The 21523-nt window shown below is 31.8% G+C and overlaps 1 protein-coding gene across 1 annotated transcript; it reads left to right on the forward strand.

Annotated features, from left to right (window-relative positions):
- The first annotated feature begins 15417 nt into the window (after positions 1-15417).
- LOC114316339 (putative protein phosphatase 2C 63) lies at positions 15418-19252 on the forward strand. The gene is made up of 4 exons (XM_028263000.2): positions 15418-15964; positions 16385-16767; positions 18322-18558; positions 18736-19252. The coding sequence occupies exons 1-4, from the start codon at positions 15691-15693 to the stop codon at positions 19006-19008; spliced, it is 1167 nt and encodes a 388-aa protein (XP_028118801.2). The 5' UTR covers positions 15418-15690; the 3' UTR covers positions 19009-19252.
- The last annotated feature ends 2271 nt before the right edge of the window (positions 19253-21523 follow it).

The raw sequence follows: 21523 nt of genomic DNA on the forward strand, positions 1-21523 counted from the left end.
AAGAAGTTATTTGGTGGTCTTCGAGTACCATTCATTTGATGACATTTGTCATGTTACAAACAAAAATAAAAGAATAATACTATATGTACACATTAGTATACTAACAGATGATGTGACATCATTTGTATAATTTTGGGTACTTGTAAGTTGTATAAATGTGGTCAATAATAATATCATAACACTAGTTAGTATACTAATATGTACACTAATTGGTATACGTAGTACCATCGAAAATAAAATTAAGACAACACATAGACTTGCTCCAAACGGCAAAATAAATTTTCCATGGGCTCGTGCAGTTTAATACAAAGCCCTGATGTGGCCCAAAAACATTCACGCATATGATGTCCAGCCCTTTCATGGCTCAATAGGGTACTTGGGCTGATAGACTCAATCTGGCAGTATCAGAGTCCAATGGAGAATTTGCAGCCTTGACATCCATTGCTTATAAGCCCTTCTCTTTTTCTTTTTTTTCTTCTTTTTTTTTTTTTGTTTTGTATGTGTGTGTGTTTAAATTTTATATTTATTCACAAATTTAAAATTCACACTCTAAATTATACAAACAGCAAAAATAAAAATAAAAATGCTAGCTATAACGACAAAGCTAACCAATACAAGTCTGAAGCCGAAATGGGCCACACGATTACATGAGGCTTGTGACTAAAAGCAAGAGTAAATTTTTTATGATTAGTTGTTCGTGTCAATTTGCGCACACCGTGATCGATTTTATAATTCTAAAGTTAAAGACTGAGTAAACATTCAATGACTTCTTGAAATGACTCAAACTCGAGATCTTCAATTTTATTCTTAAGTCTTTGTCGTTCAGTCAATCTCTTGGGGTTCTAAATGCAAGAGTAAATAACACATAATACTTTTAAAATATTTAATAATTTTACTTTTTTTCAACCGGCACAGTTAAAATTTAAAGGAACTTAGTTGTGTTTGCTTTATAGATTTGGAAAAGTAAATGAAATATGAATAAAATATAAATTATATATCATTTATTTTTTTCTATTTTATTTTCTAAATTACTATTCAAATCTATGACCAAAAGTAAGAATGGCAACGGGCTGGGGCGAGGCGGAGGATTACACTCCCCGTCCCCGATCCCCGAAGGTATCACCATCCCTGTCCCCGCCCCCGATCCCAGGCAGGGAACCCATCACCTCGCCGTCCCCGTCCCCTAACGAGGATCGGGTTTCCCCGACCTTGAAAAATATCCTTCTCTCTTGGATAATGCAAAGCTCTCTGGCGAACCACTTCCAATTTCGGAGCAATAATCGTGTCTCTCTCTCTCTCTCTCTCTCTCTCTCTCTCTCTCATGGCCACGGTTGGAGTAACTGTGTCCAACGCCGACATATGTTTATTGAGCCTCGGGTGCACGTTAACCATTCTATGTGTTCTTTTTCTTCTATGTCTGCTTATTCTTTGTCCTCAAAATTGGGCCTCTCTTCTCTGCAACTCCACAATCCTTCGTGGGTGAGAAAACTCGTAATTCGAGCCGCAAGAACTGAGTCCAAAGGTGTCTCTCTTGGCTTCAGAGCTCCTCACTTTCAAGTCCCTCTCTTCTAGTTTTCAATTCCTTACATATCAAAGTATTTATTTAGTAGGCCATTTTATGATTTCTTAACATAAATTAATTTTTTTCTTTTGCTTTCTCTATTGTGATTTAGCTTCCTGAGCTGCTTACTAGGAAATTGTGAAAATTGGAGGACTTTGAAGCATACCTTGCTTTGCTAGTAACGGGGACGAGGCCAAGACAGAGGAATCTATCACCGTCCACGGCCTGAAAATCGTCAGAGATTTATTTTCGAATACTATTCCTGACCCGTCAGGATATTTTTTGAAAAAAAATCGTTCTAATCAAGATTGGGGAGGCGAATCCCCGTCAGCTCAAATTCAAATTACCATCCCTAACCAAAAGACAGGGTTAGAGATAATAGAAAATTTAGGAGGATATGAAGGAGGGAGCTCCTGTGTTACTTGGCTCTTGCAATCCAAAAATGATTGATCAAATCAACCTTCTGTAAAGCTTTTAAAAGTAAGAAAGTCAAAGTCAAGCAAGTTTGCCAAATGTCATGGAATTTACTATTTTTCGTAGAAATTATTGTCCCATTCTTATATTAGACACTGACTTGACCATCCTTGTCTTCCCATTTGAAATTTACGAAGTAAATTCAACAAATTGAGCTTTTTCCACCACAAAACATACATTTCAATACATTTGGGTGATCACGGATACTTTTAATCTGTTTTGACTCCTTTTATTTCTCTATTTATATATATATATATATATTAAAAGTTATAAAAAGTCAAAAAAATTAACTTTTAATCTACTTTCCAAACAACCGAAGGTCTTGATAACCACATCTATTAAAAGAAAGAAAAAATGTTATGTAATTTTTTTTTATTAAATTGACAATAATAAATTTTTAATATTTAAAATTAAAATGATAAGAATAATTCAATTATTATAATAATTTGTAAATTAAGTTTGTAAGAAAAAATTATATAACATTAAGGATTGTTCCCTTAATTTATGAGAGAGAGGCAACAATTTGAATAATAAATTAACAATTGTAGTATTGAGAGAGAGGCATGGACAGAAAAACCAACATAAAATAAAACCCGAAAAAATATTTTCAAGAAAAAATTTACATTAGACTCACAACAATTATCCTATAAATTACGATATCATGTCTGTGAATGCTTTGACTTTCAGTGATTTTCAAGGCTTCAATGTATGAAAACGTGAACTACCTCTAAACCAAGTACCCAACAAGAGTACAAACTAGAATTAGAGTAAAAAATGACTCCATCTGGTGGAGTTGATTAGGACATATATAGAAAATGGATCCTTTTGTTTGAACTCTTCTTCATTCTTATAATATGTGCAATTTGCATATACACCTCAACTATTTTTTTTAAAAAAAATTTATATATACTATGGCCATGTTTATTTAAAGAATAATTATATAAAAATAAAAAATTCATATCTAATTTTCAAACATAATAATGTGTTTCATTGTGATTTTTTCACTTCAAAACAAAACATAATTGAAAGTGGATTTATTTACAATAATGACATTGCCACATCGTTTTTGTTAAATTTTTGTATGAATTTTACATATGAATATAATTTTACTTATTTAAATGGACATAGTCTTCAAATTAGAATACATAATTTTATATTTGGTTAACAAAATTAAAATATGGATTAATAACCCATTGGATGTAGTATCTCTATACGGGACAATTGAATTTTAAGAGCATCTGCAGCAGTTTACTTAACTTTTACCCTAAAATATTATTAAAAAATTTATTTTCTATTTTAGAAATTATTTTTTCATTTACTTCTCTCAACAAACCCCCCATTCTTTCCCTAAAATATTGTTAAAATATTATTTCTTTATTCTTTCACTTTTTCATCTTCTTCTTGGATGGAAATTAAAGATATGAACATTGAAGATACCCAATTCCACTTCTACACAGAAAATGTCTTGAGAAATTGAGGTACACTTCCCAGATAAATTTGAACTCATCAACCCAGCTCAGAAAGCAATGGGCTTTAATCAGAAAATCGAAAGATGGACTGAGTAAAGAACGTGAAAGAGTTAGAAAATGGAGATAATGTGAGAATTAAAATAAGTATTTCCTTCCATGTATTACATTGTATCATACTCTCAACTTTATGTGGTGTCATTCTTTATGAATAACGTCTAATAAGTTATGCTGGGTCCAATGATCCCTTTGGATCAATAGTCCCAATGGACTGCATAGCATCACAAATACTTTAGGTGTATAAAATGATATTTTTCACTAATAATAATCAAAATGTCATAACAAAACAAAATAAAACAACAACTAGAAAAATTATTGAGCTAACCAATCAGTCCCATGCCCTCAACATGTTTTGAAAACACCTTCACAGAAAGACCTTTGGTCATGGGATCTGCAATCATCATATTGGTACTAATATGCTCAATGCTGACTTCTTGCTTCTTAACACGATCTCGAATAGCAAGATACTTTATGTCAATATGCTTGCTTCGGCTACCACTTTTGTTGTTGTTAGAAAAAAAAAACCGCAGCCGAATTATCACAGTAAACCTTTAATGGCCTAGAAATTGAATCCACAATTCGAAACCCTGTGATAAAATTCCTTAACCAAATAGCCTGTGAGGTTGCTTCAAAGCAGGCTATAAACTCTGCTTCCATTGTTGACGATGCAATTATCATCTCTTTGGCGCTCTTCCATGAAACAACACCGCTTGGTAGCAGATAGATATATCCTAAAGTGGATTTTCTAGAATCTTGACAACCCGCAAAATTCGAGTCTGAATATCCAACCACCTCAAGACAGTCAACATGCTTGTAAGTAAGCATGTAATCCTTGGTTCCCTTTAAGTACCTCATGATTTTCTTTGCAGCCTTCCAATGTTCCATTCCTGGATTGCTTTGGTATCTTCCAAGCATCCCAACTGCAAATGCAATGTCAGGTCGTGCACAAACCAGAGCATGCATTAAACTGCCTACGGCAGACGCATAGGGAATGCTAACCATTTGTTCCTTTACCAAATCATTCTTCGGACATTGACTTAAACTGAATTTGTCACTCTTTAAAATGGGTGTTGCATTAGAAGTGCAATCACTCATCTTGAATTTCTCCAAAACTCTTTCAATGTAGGCTTTATGAGGTAGTCCTAATATCCTTTTGGACCTATCTCTGTGAATCTCTATGCCAATGACATAAAAAGCTTCACCCATATCCTTCATTTCAAAATTTTGAGAAAGAAATTGTTTAGTATCATGTAACAATCCCAAATCATTAGATGCAAGTAAAATGCCATCCACATATAGAACTAAAAAAATGTATTTGCTCCCACTAACCTTAAGGTATATACAGCTGTCCACAACATTCTCCGTAAAACCATATGAAGTAATAACATTGTGAAACTTTAAATACTACTGTTGGGAAGCTTGTTTTAGTCAATATATGGATTTCTTGAGCTTGCAAACTAAGTGACTACCTTTATCAGAACAAAAACCTTCAGGTTGGTTCATATATACTTCTTCCTCAAGATCCCCATTTAAAAATGTCATTTTCACATCCATTTGATGGAGCTCTAAATCAAAATGAGCTACTAATGCCATGATAATTTGAAATGAATCCTTCTTAGAAACCGGATAAAATGTATTATGATAATCGATGCCTTCTCTTTGAGTGAAACATTTAGCTACGAGTCTGGCTTTATATTGTTTAACATTGCCATTTGAGTCTTTCCTAGTATTATAGACCCATTTACAGCCAACCGCTTTAACTCCTTTAGGAAACTCGACAATTTTTCAAACTTGATTCTTAGCCATAGATTCCAACTCTTCCTTCATGGCATCATACCATAATTTAGAATCATCCCTATTCATGGCATTGGCAAATGAAATAGGATCATCTTTAGGTCCGATGTCAAAATCAGACTCTATTGAGTATACAAAATAATCACTAGAAATTGCTGACTTTCTAGCTCATGAGGATCTTCTTAATTCTGTAGTCTCAATTGGGACTTGAGCTACAGGCTCTATGTTGACTTGTTCCTCTTGTGGTGGAAGTTCTTAAATTTGTTGATTTTCAAGGATATCAGGTTAATTATCCTGAAAGACAACCAATTCACCTATATTCACAGGTGTTATATCTGGATCCCGTGATTCCTTCCACTCTATCTTTCGAGGGTGACTCCCACTAAGGTCAACTTCCTCAATAAACTTAGCGTTTCTAGCTTCAACAATTCTAAGTGAATTTGAAGGACAATAAAATCTGTAACCCTTGGAGTTTTCCGCATAGCCTATGAAAAAACTACTAACTGTTCTGGGGTCCAATTTCTTTAAATGTGGGTTATACTCCCTCACTTCAACTAGACAACCTCAAACATGTTGGTGTCTTAAACTTGGCTTCCATCCTTTCCATAACTCAAACGGTGTTTTGGGAACAACCTTGGATGAAACCCTGTTTAAGATATACACAGGGGTTTTGAAAAATCCCAAGACCAAACACATGTAATTCAACCTTATATTAGAATTTGCTTAAAAATTGGACCAAAATAAATTCCATAAGCCCAACACATAGTGTATTCATACTCTTATTTCACATGAATTTTCAATGCATAAATAATTATTTTAATGCATGTAATATAATATTACATTATTTTAGATAACATGCCAATGAATCTCAAAAATTATAAAAACTAAAAGAACATGTTATAATTCACTGTATGAGATTTAATTGAATTTGCTTACTATTTAAACATGCAACGATAATAAACAAAACATCCTTAACATCATGTTAAAATTTCTTTATGAAAATTCTAGAAATAAATTCAAGTCTTTCATGCCTTTTTTTTTTTATAAATAACCAAATAAATCCAAATAAAAGTATAAGAATTTTTAGATTTTATACAGAATCAGATTAAATATTTTGCTCTTTAAGGTGTGTGTCAAAAATAATAGTTAATGACACACAAGTCTTCTAAATAAAATAGATTCAGAGTAGGAGAAAATTCTAAATAAATGTAAATACCACTAGCACAAATCACAATGGACTCTACTATTGCAACAGTGCTTCCTTTTTCTTTAATAGTGATATTCAAAAGTCATGCAATATAAATTACTCATTCTGATTCTACAATGATTTTGAATTGTTAAATTTTATGGTGTGAATTAGATTCAGTATAAGACTGTACGCATCAAAACATTCAGTAAATTGCTGAATAAAATGTTCTACATTGTAAGATGTGGAAGTTTGATTTTATGTAGATGAAACAAATACTAACAACATAACAGAAGGTTGGCTCTGATACCAATTGTAAGAATTAAAATAATTTTAATTCAGAAAGAAGAATACCTCATGCCATGATATTTAAGCCTTTGAATCTTTATCCTTGAATGACCAAACTTTGAATGTGTAAAAAGTCCACTCACAGAACACTTTTACAGGACCATATGGGAAATATGAAAGGGACAGGGTTTCAAGCCTATTCTATTCACAAAACAACGTCTGTGTTTGATGGCTATCACAGGCATATATATAGATAGGCTTGGACCCATATCCAAGTGTAACTCCTTATAACTTCCCACCATCAGGGAAGTTGTAAAGTCTCATGAAATCATCATATAGGATAATGAAGAGATATGAGTTACCCATTAGTCATTAAACCAATTAAATATATATAATATAATATAAATAAATAAATAAAACAAACATGTGACATATGGGCCACTTTATGGATATTCTTACAGATAAAAGATTGGTTTGTGGGAGATTCACATCAGATTGTGTGAATAGAGAGAGAGAGAGAGGTGGTGATGATAATGAATCTTTATACACATATGCAAGTGCTTTGGGTGTCTTTTTTTGAGAGCAGTGACTAAGGGGGTCGACCGACCGGTCAATCGGTCGGACGTTCGAGGGGTCGACCAACCGGACGTCCAACAAAGCAATTTTGTCATATATGAGTGAGGTACAGTGACTCCCTAAATATTAGTTTAAGGTTGCTTATAAGAGAACTGATGGGGAGGTATAAAGAAGTTCCAACCCCCTAAAATAGGTAAGAAAATAATTTGGAGAGGCTGCTGAGGATGCTCCAAACCATTGTGAAATCTAAAATGAGAGATCAAAAGAAATGTTTAGATGAATAAGATTTTGTCAATTATTTTTCATAATCATGTACAAATAGAAACATAGAATATGAACGTAACTCCAATACTAACAATTTTAAAGAAGATAATATAATATAATTCAATCTATCAAAACAAATATGTTGTTTGTATACTTCTCAAATTATTAAATGTCGTATACTGTGATTTTTTTATAATGATAGTCTATTTTTTATGATAACAAGATGTTTATTATTAAAATATAATCCAATCATTCAAATTTAAAATTAAAGTAAAAGAAAATCAAACGTGCTGAGAAAAAAATTGAAAATGTCACGTAGTCTTTATGATTTAAGTTCATATTGTTTTGTTTCAATTTTAAATTTAAACTATTAGATTTTATGACAAAAAAAGATTGTAAGTTTGTAACGAGATTTATGACATGGAATCTTAATACCTGTGGGATAGACTGATGATAAAGCCTTAGGTTTTAGTGTTCAATTTTCAACGCTAGACAGATAAAACCTAGATTTTAGTGTCTAATTTTCAACTCAAGGACTAATGATAAAGATTTTGTATTGTCTAAGTGCCATTTTGGGAACATAGTAAAAAATCATGTTTTTCGACAAAATGTCTAAAAATGTGACTATTAAAAACGCAACAAAATTCCTTTAAGAAGTGTCAAAAACGCAGTCCCAAAATTACAAATTAAGGCCTATGAAAAAATAAAAAAAAATAATAAATCTCTTATGTTGGGTAAGGGTATTTTAGTCATTTTAATTTAATTTGACACTATAAATAAATATTAAACTAAAAAGTAAAAAGTCAACTTTTTATCAACTTCTCAAATCACTTTCAAAAAAATCAAAAAATTTAATAAAAAGTCAAAAATCGACTTTCTACTATTTTTCAAAACAATCCTAATTTTCAATGCAAGGACTAACGATAAAGATTCTGTATTTGATGCCTCTAAGTATATAAAAATTACACAAAAATCAATTAAGCTTTATAAATTTGTCATTTTACAACAACGTCCTTTTCAATTTTCATTTTTTAATTATATCAATGTTTATACGGTCCAAAATTTTGTTGAAACCAAGCCCCCTTTGTTTTAGTTACAGGGAGGGATAGAATTAGGATAAAGGTAGGACCTATTTAGTATTATATTTATTTGTAGATTTAAGGAAGGGATTGAGATGAAAGAGGAAATTAGGTTTGGCCTTAAAAAAAGGATTGAGATGGACGAGGTGGAAGTGGAGGTGGAGGTAAAGGTAGGAGTAGCATTAGAAAAATAATTCACTGGACTAGAAATTTTTATTTTTTTAAATTTTTTACATGTTGGACATTTTTTTGAACATTAATGTTTAATTTTTTGTATTTTTTGTTAAGTAAAAATTATTATTTTATTTGTTTTATTTTTTTCTGAATTTTTTTTTTATTTTTTTATTTTTTACATGTTGGGCTTTTTTTTTAACATTAATGTTTAATATTTTTTTAATTTGTTTTATTATTTTATATTCATTTTATATAAAAATAATTTAACAATTCCTATGCCAATAACTATCATCAAAACAAACACAATTTTATATAATCTCCTCACCATCAATCCTTTCACTAACAATTCATTTACTATTAATCTTTTCATTATAAATTATCTCCATTCTACCTCTAAAAGCAAACTGACCTAAGGTCTCATTTAGGAACAGACTTTTTTAGTAACTTTTTGGCTAAAATATGATATAAAAAAATTAGTATGTATGGGATGACTTTTTGATTTTTTACAAAAAGATGTGCAAAAAGTAAATAGAAAATGAAATTTTTGATTTTTTTATATAAGTTATTGACTTTTTGACTTTTTTAATAATTTTTTTAATTTTTTGACTAAAAAAGTCACTTGCTAAACGAGGCCTAAATTTATTAGCCATTAGATACTCTTTGATTTTTATAACTTGATCGATGAAATAATGAGTTTTATACTCTCCAGTCTCTTTGAGGATTGGACTAGATTAGTTGACGAGTTTTATTTTGATCATATTATTTTTTAAGTTTTTATATATAAATTATTTATTTTAAAAATATTAATTTAGTTTTTATTTTTTATAATTTTTTTTTAATTATTGGACTATTTTAGTTAATTAAAAAAATTATGTTTAAAATAATTTTTAATTTTTTTATAATTAATTTAATGATTATGAAAAAAACAAACACGAGTAAGGAGACCCCAGCAAACGCGAGTAAAACATTTTCCACTGCTGTACTCTGCATCCAAAAGAATCAGAGAGAAGAGACTTGGACAAAGATTCCATCGCTAAGAGACCCCAGCAACGAGAAATTGTTTGGTACTCTGGGTACGTCACAAGATGATACTTTTTATCAATCATAATATATTATATATCTTTATATATTTTAATCATTTAATATAAAATTATAAATCTCAACTCTCTCATTAACCACAAATTTCATTTGAAAAATTGGTTATTTTAATTTTTAATAATTATAAAATTTTTATATCTAAAAAGATAGTTAAATTTTTTTAATTTAATGTAATATTTTATATTATTAATTATTTTAACTTATTTTATTTTATTATGAATTTTAACCTAATAAAAAACGTAAACCCACTTTTCAAACAGGCCCACAATATTATTGGGACAACACCCTCACAGTGCCAAGACCAATCAGTAACCTCTGAAGCAACGGATAAGTTTCTCCTTCCACGTCAACGCCAAATCTACCTTTTACTTTGAACCATTTCGATCGACTGATCCTCCACCAAGATTACAATTCCCCGTCAACCATAAACGAACATCCAAATTTAAATAAGAAATTTAAAAAATTAAACAATTTAATATCCATTTTAAAAAAACAAAAAAACATACATTATAAATTATAAATACACTCTTAAGATTTGATTAAATACGAATTATCCTCTACAGTTGTGGAAATTACATCTCACATTTTGAAATTTCTAATTTCATAACAAATAGCATCTTTTAATAACAACTTACCAAGTCAATTAATAGTTTTTAATAGAGAAAATTTATGATAAATCCAATTTAAAGAGTGTCTAAGGCATTAGATCCAATGAATATTTTTTGTTAGTAAAAGGTCTACATTTTGTGAAATAGTTTGGTGAGAAGTCTTATAAGACATTTTTTTTTCAATTTTACCTATTGACTTATTTTTTATCTATTTGACTTTTTGTTGACTATCTGTTCAATTTTTTACCCTATCTATTCAAATTCTATGGATTTCTCTCTCTATCTGTTCAAATTCTATGAGTTTTTCTTTATTCTTATCTGTCAAAACAATATCTATTGAAATATATTGTTTGTTTAATTTTTCATCTGCTTAATATTTTTTTATCTGTTTAACTATTTATTTTTTTATCTATTCATTCCTCATCATCTATCTATGACATTAAATATAAGAAAACAACAAAACAATGCACCAAAAAGAGAAATTATATGTTCAATCAAACACACATATCAGATCCAAACAATACCCCTGAATAGATAAAAGAATTTCAGAGTGTGTTATTCACTGATTGAAAAACACAAGACCAAATTAAATCTATCTGTCAAAAACAACAACAACAACAATAACAACAACAAAGAAAAAAAAATTCAGATCATCATTAATAAAAAGAAACAGCCAGATCACTCAAAAAATTTCAAACCAGAAACAAATCTAACACAGACAACCACGATTACTACAACCAAAGAAATCTCACTCATCACTCTTCTTCTCTAGATCTGACTTATTTCCTCCAAATCTGACTTCAGATCTATATTCATATAAACACACAAAGAACCACCATCACCAGATATTTATATAAACACACAGAGATCGGACCACCAAACAACCATCAACTATCAGTAGAGTCATTAATGACAATGGCGACAATAATCGAAGCGGCTCTAGCTACGATGAAGAGCCGAATTGGTAGTCCGATCTCGATCTAGACAGTGAGAGGACAATGATGGACTGGCAAAGACAAAGGTGAGACGGTAACAGCATACTCGCGGAAGCAGAGGTGAAGCGACTCCGGCGATGATGAATGACCGAATTGGTGGTCTGATCTCGATCCCGACAGTGAGACTACAACGGCGAACTTGCGAAGGATCTTGATCGTAACAGTAAGATGGAGACGGAATATTCACGAAAGCAGAGGTGAAGAAGAGAGAGAAAGAGAAAAGTTAGAGGCAATGGTAGACTCGCAAAAGCGGAGGTGAAAAAGAGAGAGAGAGAGAGAGAAAGAGAGAGAGAGAGAGAGAGAATAGTTGGTTTGGTCATTTTTGTGACAACCCCAATCCATAGTTAGTCCATAATACATTATTACAAATTCTAATTAAGTGGTTAAGCTAAATTATGCGCTAATTGTGTGATTTGCATGTTATTTGAATTCCTATCTGTTAATCGTAGGAATATTTGTTCAGAATTCTACTTTGTTCTGTTAATTAATGGCCTTATCAGCATCTGAACATGAAACTGACTAGGTCAACGTGTAATTTAGAATTTTTGGAATATTACAATGAGTATAATTAGAACTCAATTCGAAATCAAATAATTAGAATAAATTGATTAGAATTAAATAAGTCTAACCAAACTTAATTAAGTCCTATTATCTAAGCCTATATAAGGCCACTTGTAACTCATGAACTATATTCTCTACACCTCATTTCTTGAACAAAATGTAGAGAGAGAGAGAGAGAGAGAGAGAGAGATTGAGTTTAACTCAAGAGAAAGGAAAGATTTGAGAGAAATATTGAAAATTTGGCTTGAATCTAAGCTAATGACTTGGAATTGGAAAGAACAACTTATGACTCTTGCTAATTCAAGACTTTAGGTGAGTAATCAACTCCTAACTTTTATGTTTCAGCCATTAATCATGTAGATTCAAGAAGTTTACGTGATTTAACAAGAGAATTGAGGTAAGGAAAAAGAAAAGAAGAACACTCCATGCATGCATGCATAATTCATAGATTTTGAGTTTAAATTTCAACAAATACTCACATGCATGGTGTTCTTTATGCTCAAGTTTGGGAAGTGAACATGTTTTTACACTTTTCACTCCATGAATCCATGTTTTGGAAGTTTTGAATTCATATCATTACATGCATATGATTATATGTAAAGTTTTAACTTGGTTTTGAAGAATTGATTTGTGTTTGGGCCTTGATTTTACGAATTAACCTTTATTTCATGTTTTACTACAAGTTTCGAAGTATTTTCTAAAGTTTTTGGCCCGAATGAACAAGCTTGAAGCTTTGGAATTGAGTTTTGAACCTTGTAGAGCAATTTAGAAATTTCAGAATTCGTAGGATTCGCTCAAGCGATGGTACATTTGCTCGAGCGTAATTTGTGAGCTTTCAGAAGTTTTGTAGAGATTAATGGTTGGCTCGAGCAACCATCCTTTATTTTCAGTCTTGGCTCGAGCGACCAAGAAATTAGCTCAAGCGTAGAATTCGAGCTCCCAATACTTTAGCAGACTTTGCAAACCGCTCGAGCGAACAAAAGTGTACTCAAGCAAACTATCATGTTTTTTGAAATTTTGTAAAGTGTTTCAAAGTGCATAATTGCATCATTATTTCTATCTTAGGCATTCTTAAGCCATGATTTAAGCTACAACAATGAGGATAAGGGTTAAAAACACACATAGAAAGAAATGAAATAAGACAAGTGTTTACAGAGCGTGTGTTTCAATGTGTATCTGTCATGTGTTTGTGTAGGTCACGTGCTACCGTCTGTCTAATTCGTCTGTTCAGTTTTTGGAGTTGTCTGTGAGTAACAACCTTGTAAAGATATGTTCAATTATAAATATTTTCTGACTGATATGATAAGCTCTATTTTCTAAATGATATTTTCTGTATAGATGAATGATTATCCAATTTCTGAAATGTATCGTGGCATCCTTAGTATCATGTGAATCTGTTATCTGTTATCTATTATCTGGTACCAGGGATCTTTATGGGTTCCAATCATGGAACTATCTGTGAAACTTATATGGTTATCGGTTACGATTGTACACAATCATCTGTCTGATATGAATATAGGTCTTAATGGCCATCTGCTCTGTGCATAGGTCTTTACGAGCAATCTAAACTATTAGAGCTAATGGATGTACCACATATGACTGTTTACAAATCTGAAAATGTATATGAATCTTTTTTTTATCTGAATTCTGATTTCTAAATCTGTTTTGGATATCATTCATAAAAACACTTACTTTATTGTTATTCACTAGGTTCCAGCTCATTGTTTATATTATGTATGTAGGTGATTAGGCGCGTGACTAGACTTGAGACTTCCAGTCTAGATCTGTTTCTGTCAAGCCAACTAATGCGCCTTACGTGGAGGTTCCCAGAAGTCTTTGTGCTCAGTGTTATATCAAGTGAACAGTCTAAATTTTATTTTCTTACGTTCTTTGGACAAGTTTTTGGTTAGTTATAATAGGACTAAGTCCCTTCTGTGTTTATCTATATTTGGATGACGTAAGAATATTGCGTTAATATATATATATATATATATATATATAAAGTTTAAAATTTTTTGTCTCATATAAGTCTGCACAGTTTTATGGACATTATATATTTGTTATTTGTTTCTGCTAGTCCCTTATATTATGAATCTATCTAAGAGGCTTTTTGTGATCTTAAGATTATTGGCCGGTTACGACGCTAAATCTATAATCTTAAGGGTGTATCTATAATTTATTCAATAAAAAATTAATAAATCAAATCTTTTAGATTAAGTAGATGTTTTAGACTGGACTTGTAATAATTAAATTAAACCCAATATTAAACCAGACCGAAATTGAAATAATATACATCTACTTATATTATATAGTGCAAATGTGACGGAACCTGATATGATCCGAGGTATGTCTAGGAATAGCAACGGGGCGGGGCCGGGGATCACTCTCCCCTTCCCCGATCCCCGATGGTGGAAATTCTCCCGACCCTGGCCCCGGCCCCGATCCCCGACGGGGAACCCACTACCGCCCTCGCCCCCTAACGGGGATCGGGTTTCCCCGACCCCGAAAATCCCCAGCCAAAAAAAAAAAAAAAAAAAAACAATTCATCAACAACAACATCAACAATCTGAGCTCAAACATCAACATCTCCAACAGATCTGAGCTCATCAACATCTTCATCTCCATCATTTTCCAAATCTGAAGAACAAAACCAAAAACAAGAGAGAGAGAAGGAGATCCGTGAGAGAGAAAATGAAACGAAGATACCGTGAGGGAGATCAGTTGGCGGTGAGAACGAGAGGAAGTCGGCGGTGAGGGAGCTGCCGGTGAGAACTTGAGAAGAAGCCGGTGATGAGGGAGAGCTACGGTTGTTCGTGAGAAAGTGAGTGAGAGTGAGAGAGAGAGAGAGAGGGAGGCCACTGTTATGTTGTTGGGTCAACACACACACACACACATATATATATATATAAACACACAACACACGCATATATATACTTATATATAAATAAACATGATCACATATATACTTATATATATATAAATAAACAGATCGGGGAGCTGAACGAGAACGGAGTCGGAATCGGGATTGAAAAATGTATCCTCGTCCCCGGCCCGAATATCACCGAGAATTTAATTTTAAATACCATTCCCAACCCACCAAGAGTATTTTTCAAGAAAAAATCGTTCGATTCAAAATTAAAGGGTCAAATACCCGTCGGACCGGATTGAAATTATCATCTCTAGGTACGTCCACACCTACCTTAATTCCAACCACCGAATTGCAGCGACAATTCTACAGTAACCACCTTTTCAAGCACTCACGCGGCATTCCCACGCTTTTCTCTCTCCCTTCCATTTCTTTTCAATTCCTTAAACGCCTTTTCCCACTGCTGCTAAAATAAAATAAAATAAAACTCCGCCCTTTACCAACTATTCCACGTCTTCTCTTTCACTCCACATTACCAGCATATCCACCAACTACAGAGACATTTCATAGGAAGAGAAGAGATAGAAAGAGAGGAGAAAAGACTGATATTTTAGAGAGAGAAAATAGAGAGAAGAAGAAGATGTTGGAGTTGTGTTACAAGCCGCTGGAGCGATTCTTCGGCGGCGGCGCGTGCGGCGGAGGAAGTGCCGGCGACGGACTGCTTTGGCACATGGACTTGAAGCCTCATGCCGGCGGTGACTATTCGATCGCAGTTGTTCAAGCTAATTCCTCACTTGAAGACCAGGGCCAAGTCTTCACCTCCCCCTCCGCCACCTACGTCGGCGTTTACGACGGCCACGGCGGCCCCGAAGCCTCTCGTTTCATCAACAACCGCCTCTTCCCTTACCTCCACAGTACTTTCCACTGCCCTAATTTTCTATTTCAATTTTCAATTACTTGTTTCTATGCATCTTTGTTATGTATGTATGCATGCATTCTTTGTTTTGTTTTTGTTTTTGTTTTTGTTTTTTTTCATTTTTTCACAGTTTTGCTTCAGTTATTGATGATATGGATGATTCAAACATATATAAGATGCTAGGTTTTGTTAATCGTTCATTCTGACACTTTCTCAGTAACCAAACAGATTGTTATTGTGGTCGTCCGTATTGTTGTTGATTAAAATGAGGGGAAATTATAGGAGAGATAATTTTGAACATTCTGTTTTATATTTTTCTTTGTAATCTTTTCAAAAAAAAAAAAAATAGAAATAAGAATAATAGGGCTTTTTTTTTTTTTTTTTTGGTTTAATGTATTTGCCAATTTTGGTTTCCCAGAGTTTTCTTCGGAACAGGGAGGATTGTCTGCAGGTGTGATAAAGAAGGCCTTTGATGCTACTGAAGAGGAATTTTTGCATTTGGTCAAGCGATCATGGCTAGCTCAGCCTCAAATTGCTTCGGTTGGGTCTTGTTGTCTAGTTGGGGCGATTTCAAATGACATTTTGTATGTGGCCAATCTTGGGGATTCGAGGGCGGTGCTTGGGCGAAGAGTATCAGATGGGCAAACGAGAAATTCGACCACAGTGGTGGCAGAGCGGTTATCAACGGATCATAATGTTGGGGTTGAGGAGGTGAGGAAGGAAGTTGAGGCTCTTCATCCCGATGATTCCCACATTGTGGTATATTCTCGTGGAGTTTGGCGAATTAAGGGCATAATTCAGGTATCAATTATCGCTTTCTTTTGCTTCTTGTGATGAATAGCTTTGATTGAACATCTTTAATCAGTTATTTTCTAAACTAGTCGTTGATTGTTATCTTATATTTGATTATTGAGTTCATTTTGTTTAGAATCAATCAAGTAGCAATGGATGAGATGAGTTGTAATTACAGATTTTGCAATCATACTAATAGGGATAAATCTCATTGGGAAGCATACAGTGATCAAATGATAATTTCATTAAATCCATGCTGATGCGGTGCTCGTGTGGTTGATTTATCTTCCATCTTCCAAATAATTTGACATAGTATATGTTTGCTTCCAGTTTTGCAATTCAAATGACAACTATTTTGGTCGTTGAATGTTTGCCTCTGATAGGAACAGTGAGTTGGTTTTTAATCATAATTCCCTTCACCAATTAGAACTGTCAAATACTATTATGGTATTCATGGTGTAGTTGAGTTATTGGAAAAGATCGTCATGGCAATTCTTGGTTCAGCATGATCACCAACTCTTACGAACTGACTGGATGTTTGGTTTCTCTTCTGGATTAAGCTCGAGAAAAGTCACTGGTTTGAAAAGATGGAAGGTTTAAATCCGCATATGCATTTGTGACCAAGTATATGCTTTATTATTTTGTCAACCGTCTATGAATACAGTTTCCTGCAAAGCCTCTTTTTTGTGTTTATTTCCTTCTCTTTACCATGAAATTTAGCACCGATGCAGTCTGTAGCCTGCCAAATTTTAAATCATTTTCATTTCTGTAGTTTGATGTCAAACCTATTTCAGGACTGACCTTAATAGAAGAACCTTGTTATGTGAGAGATCTTGACCGTTAAAAATAACATAACAAATAAATAAATAAATAAACAATTCTTTTACTTGAGAATAGTGGCATTAAGTGTAGTCATTATGATGGATTCTGTACAAAATCCCTGTTGTTATCCTAGGGTTCTTTCACTAATTCTCTTTTTGACAATTTAGAAGTCTTCATCATGCTGATCTTGAACAGTGATCTATATTGCATAATTGGATAAAAAGATTCATTAATTTCCCCATTAATATCTTTACTGCAAATGGCATGTCTTGCCTTTTTGGCCACCCTTTCATACTGCTAAAGTAAAAGTGTGATGTGTTTGTACTAGGGTTCACAAGTCATGAGATGCATATCAAATCCTAAAAAGCTTAGAATTGGGACACACAAGTTGAAATATTTCTCTTCTACTTTCTGTCGAGGTGATTTGCATTGCATGCTGTGATTATACTCACCTTACAAATATAAGTTTTGCAGCTATACGGAAAATCAGAAATTACAGTTAGTACATGGCTATAATAATTTTAATTTCTTGACCATTGGATTTGACTTTAAAAGATCACATGATCTTTGTTGTGCAAGACAACTTTTAATGAATACCCACTTGATTTTTTTCTTTTAAAAAAATAAATAAACAAAATTATTGCTACTAGTTTACCTCATGGAGTTGTGTTTGTAAATTATATTTAATATATTCACATCTGTTAAAATATCTCTCTGATCTTTCTTTTAATTGTTTATTAGGTGTCCAGATCAATTGGCGATGTTTATCTGAAGAAACCTGAGTTTAACAGAGACCCTCTTTTCCAACAATTTGGATCAGCAGTTCCTTTAAAAAGACCCGTAATGTCAGCAGAGCCTTCTATATTGGTTAGAATGCTAAGGCCACAGGACTTATTCTTGATATTTGCATCAGATGGCCTCTGGGAACAACTGAGTGATGACTTTGCCGTTGAAATTGTCATGAAAAATCCTAGAGTTGTAAGCCCTGCCATGCTCCTATTATTCTTTCTATTCATCGCTCCATTGCTATGCTTTGTTACTACAGTGGTTGGCATGCGGATTGGGATCAACTTGCTAAATTTCTGAACTCATATTTGCTTGTGATTGGATAATTTTTTTTTTTTTTTTTTTTTTTTTTTTTTTTTTTTCGTTTAGGGAATAGCAAAGCGATTGATTAAAGCTGCACTTCAGGAGGCTGCAAAGAAAAGAGAAATGAGCTATGATGACATAAAAAGAATTAGAAAGGGGGTTAGGCGGCATTTCCACGATGATATCACAGTGATTGTGATATATCTTGATCATCAACAAGGCTCTCCAAGCAGCAGTAAATGCAAGGATTATCGCATGGTCGATTGCACTAGCACCCCGGTTGATATTTTCTCACTTAATTCCGATGAAGGAGATAACACACTTTGTACATCTCGTTAAACAGTCCTTGGCACTTTGTGTTGCCCTGTAAATACAATAAATTTTATTCAAACCGGGGAATATATGGAATTGAAGATAAGAATTAGAAGGAGGAGATGTACATATAAATATTGTGAAGGAGGGATGACAGACTGAAGCTGCTGACTTCCCCGGCTTGGGTTTCGACCTCATTTGACTTCTTTTTTTTTTTTTCTGTATTTATTGTTCCATTTAAGTGAGATTGAACCACAAATGTTTTTTCTCAGGATTTTTTTTGTATGTGTTTTGTTGGGTTACATGCTTTTTAACACAACAGGCATATTTTTAGGGTAGGCAAAACCCCTATATATTGGGCATGCTCTTAATGGGGTATGGCATAAATCTAATTGAAGAAAAAGTGACACCAACTAATGAAGGTCAAAAAATATATATTTTTTAAACAAATGTTTAAGAGTATTACTCAATAAGTTTAAAATAATTGTATATTCTTTATAAAATTTTATGTTATGCAAATGAAAAATGTTTAAGACCTCATAAATCTTTCATAATTTAATCCATAATGATATAATCTGATAAGTGTCAATTTTTAATCAGTTAAACGCTCAATGATATAGGATCCATCACTCTTATCACATCATTGTAGATGTATTTGTAAGTGTAAAATGTGAGTTTCTAGTATTGTTGTATATTTGTTCCAAAAAAAAAAAGCATTGTCGTATACAAATAAATTTTTTTTTTAATTTTATTAATTAATATTTTTAGGACACTGGTTGATTCTTTTTCTAATAATTATTTAGTGCTTAAAGCCTCGTTGATCTCAATTAATTAAACTCTTCAACCATGTGAACAGACTTCTAATCTCAATGAAGTAACAGATATCAAAACATGATCAAACATAAAATCAATATTTTGAGTAACTCGGGTTGTCAAGATGATTTTGATTTTTATTTCCGATGTAACTTAAATAAAAAAAAATGAAAGAAGACGATTTTGGTTTTATCTTATTAACCTTAAGTCGAATTTCTGACACAAAATTTAGGTTTTTTATTTTTTTATTTTGGGGGGGACCAAATAGGTACGTGGCTTCCTTTAAACGTAGTTGTTACTATTATTGACTTTGTTTGGTTTTATTTTTTAAAAAATACTTTTCAGAAAATTTTATTTTCTTATTTTTCGTATTTTTTTATTTTTATTGATTTTTTTAAATATTTTAAGTAATTTTTTTATTTTTTAGACATACCTAACATAAATATACTTAAAACGTAAAAATTTTGTGAAAAAAACTTTTTAAAAATTCACTAAATACAAAAAATACAAAAAAAAAAATACGAGAATTTAGTACATTTTATGTATTTATTAATTTTTTAAAATATTTTTTTACAAATTTTTTACTTTTTAGATACATCTAAATAAGGTACATCTAAAAAAAAATGTTTAAAATTTTAAAATATTCACTAAAAACAAAAAAAATACGAAAACCAAAAAATTCAATTTTTTAAAATTTTAATCCAAAAAATTCAAACTAAACACACTGATTATTATTTTTCGATTGCCAAACATTAGAGTTACTTATTTATTTTGAAATTCGAGTTACTTTAATAATTAGATAAATTATAAATATATCCTTAAAATTTATTTAAAATAAAAATTATTTTATGTGATTCAAAAAGTTACATATCTTTTTTTGAAAATTTTAATTTTATAATAAATGACATATTTTATTAATAAATTATAAAATCAATTAATATTTCTTCCATTCCAAAACAATAGTCCTTTTTGGAGAATTCAACTTTTTTTGTTAGTACAATTATTGCATTTTAAAAAAATTAATTTTTCAAAATTACCCTTTAATAGTACATTTTTTGAGAAATATCAATTGTCATAATTATATTTTTTATGTTGTTAATGAATTTAAAATACGGACAAAATAGTAAATTCATATTATTTTTACCCTTGATTTTTGAAAAGGGATTAATGTTTTGGGACAATGAAAAATAGAATAAGGGACTAATATTTTAGAACGGAGGAAGTATTGTTTAATGATGTCAGAAATACAATTCAATTAATAATACATGAAATTTTATTATTGTATAAGAGAGTAGTTAGAATATTTTTTTTTTTGGTTAATTATGTTAAATAAAAAATTTTGACAATGAGATATTTATAATTTTTCAAACGATAATGCTACACGCACCAATTAATATACTAACTAGTGTACCAACACTAGTTATGATATTATTATTGACCCTACTTATTAATCACAATACAAATACCAAAAACTTCTTAAATTATGACATATCATCAATTAGTATACTAATTAGTATACAAATTAGTGCATATAGCATTATTCTTTTTCAAATCACATGAGATGATTCTTATTTTAAATAAATCTTATGAGGTATATTTGTAATTTATAATTTACCCTCATTAATTCGGGCCACAAAAAATTACATTTAGGGATTAGTGATGTACATAAAATTCATATAAAAAATTGAGTTTTGCTACATCAACTTATTTCATCACCCTTAATTACACC

The sequence above is a fragment of the Camellia sinensis genome, chromosome 1 (genome assembly GCF_055761805.1).
Source record: "Camellia sinensis isolate YWXY chromosome 1, ASM5576180v1, whole genome shotgun sequence".
Taxonomy (NCBI): Eukaryota; Viridiplantae; Streptophyta; class Magnoliopsida; order Ericales; family Theaceae; genus Camellia; species Camellia sinensis.

What these genes read in the sequence shown, in the direction of transcription:
- LOC114316339 (XM_028263000.2), top strand. Translation starts at nt 15,691, where the DNA reads ATGTTGGAGTTGTGTTACAAGCCGCTGGAGCGATTCTTCGGCGGCGGC. An exon ending in GAATTAAGGGCATAATTCAG is followed by an intron (nt 16,768 to 18,321) that starts GTATCAATTATC and finishes ATTGTTTATTAG; the next exon opens with GTGTCCAGATCAATTGGCGA. An exon ending in TCATGAAAAATCCTAGAGTT is followed by an intron (nt 18,559 to 18,735) that starts GTAAGCCCTGCC and finishes TTTTTCGTTTAG; the next exon opens with GGAATAGCAAAGCGATTGAT.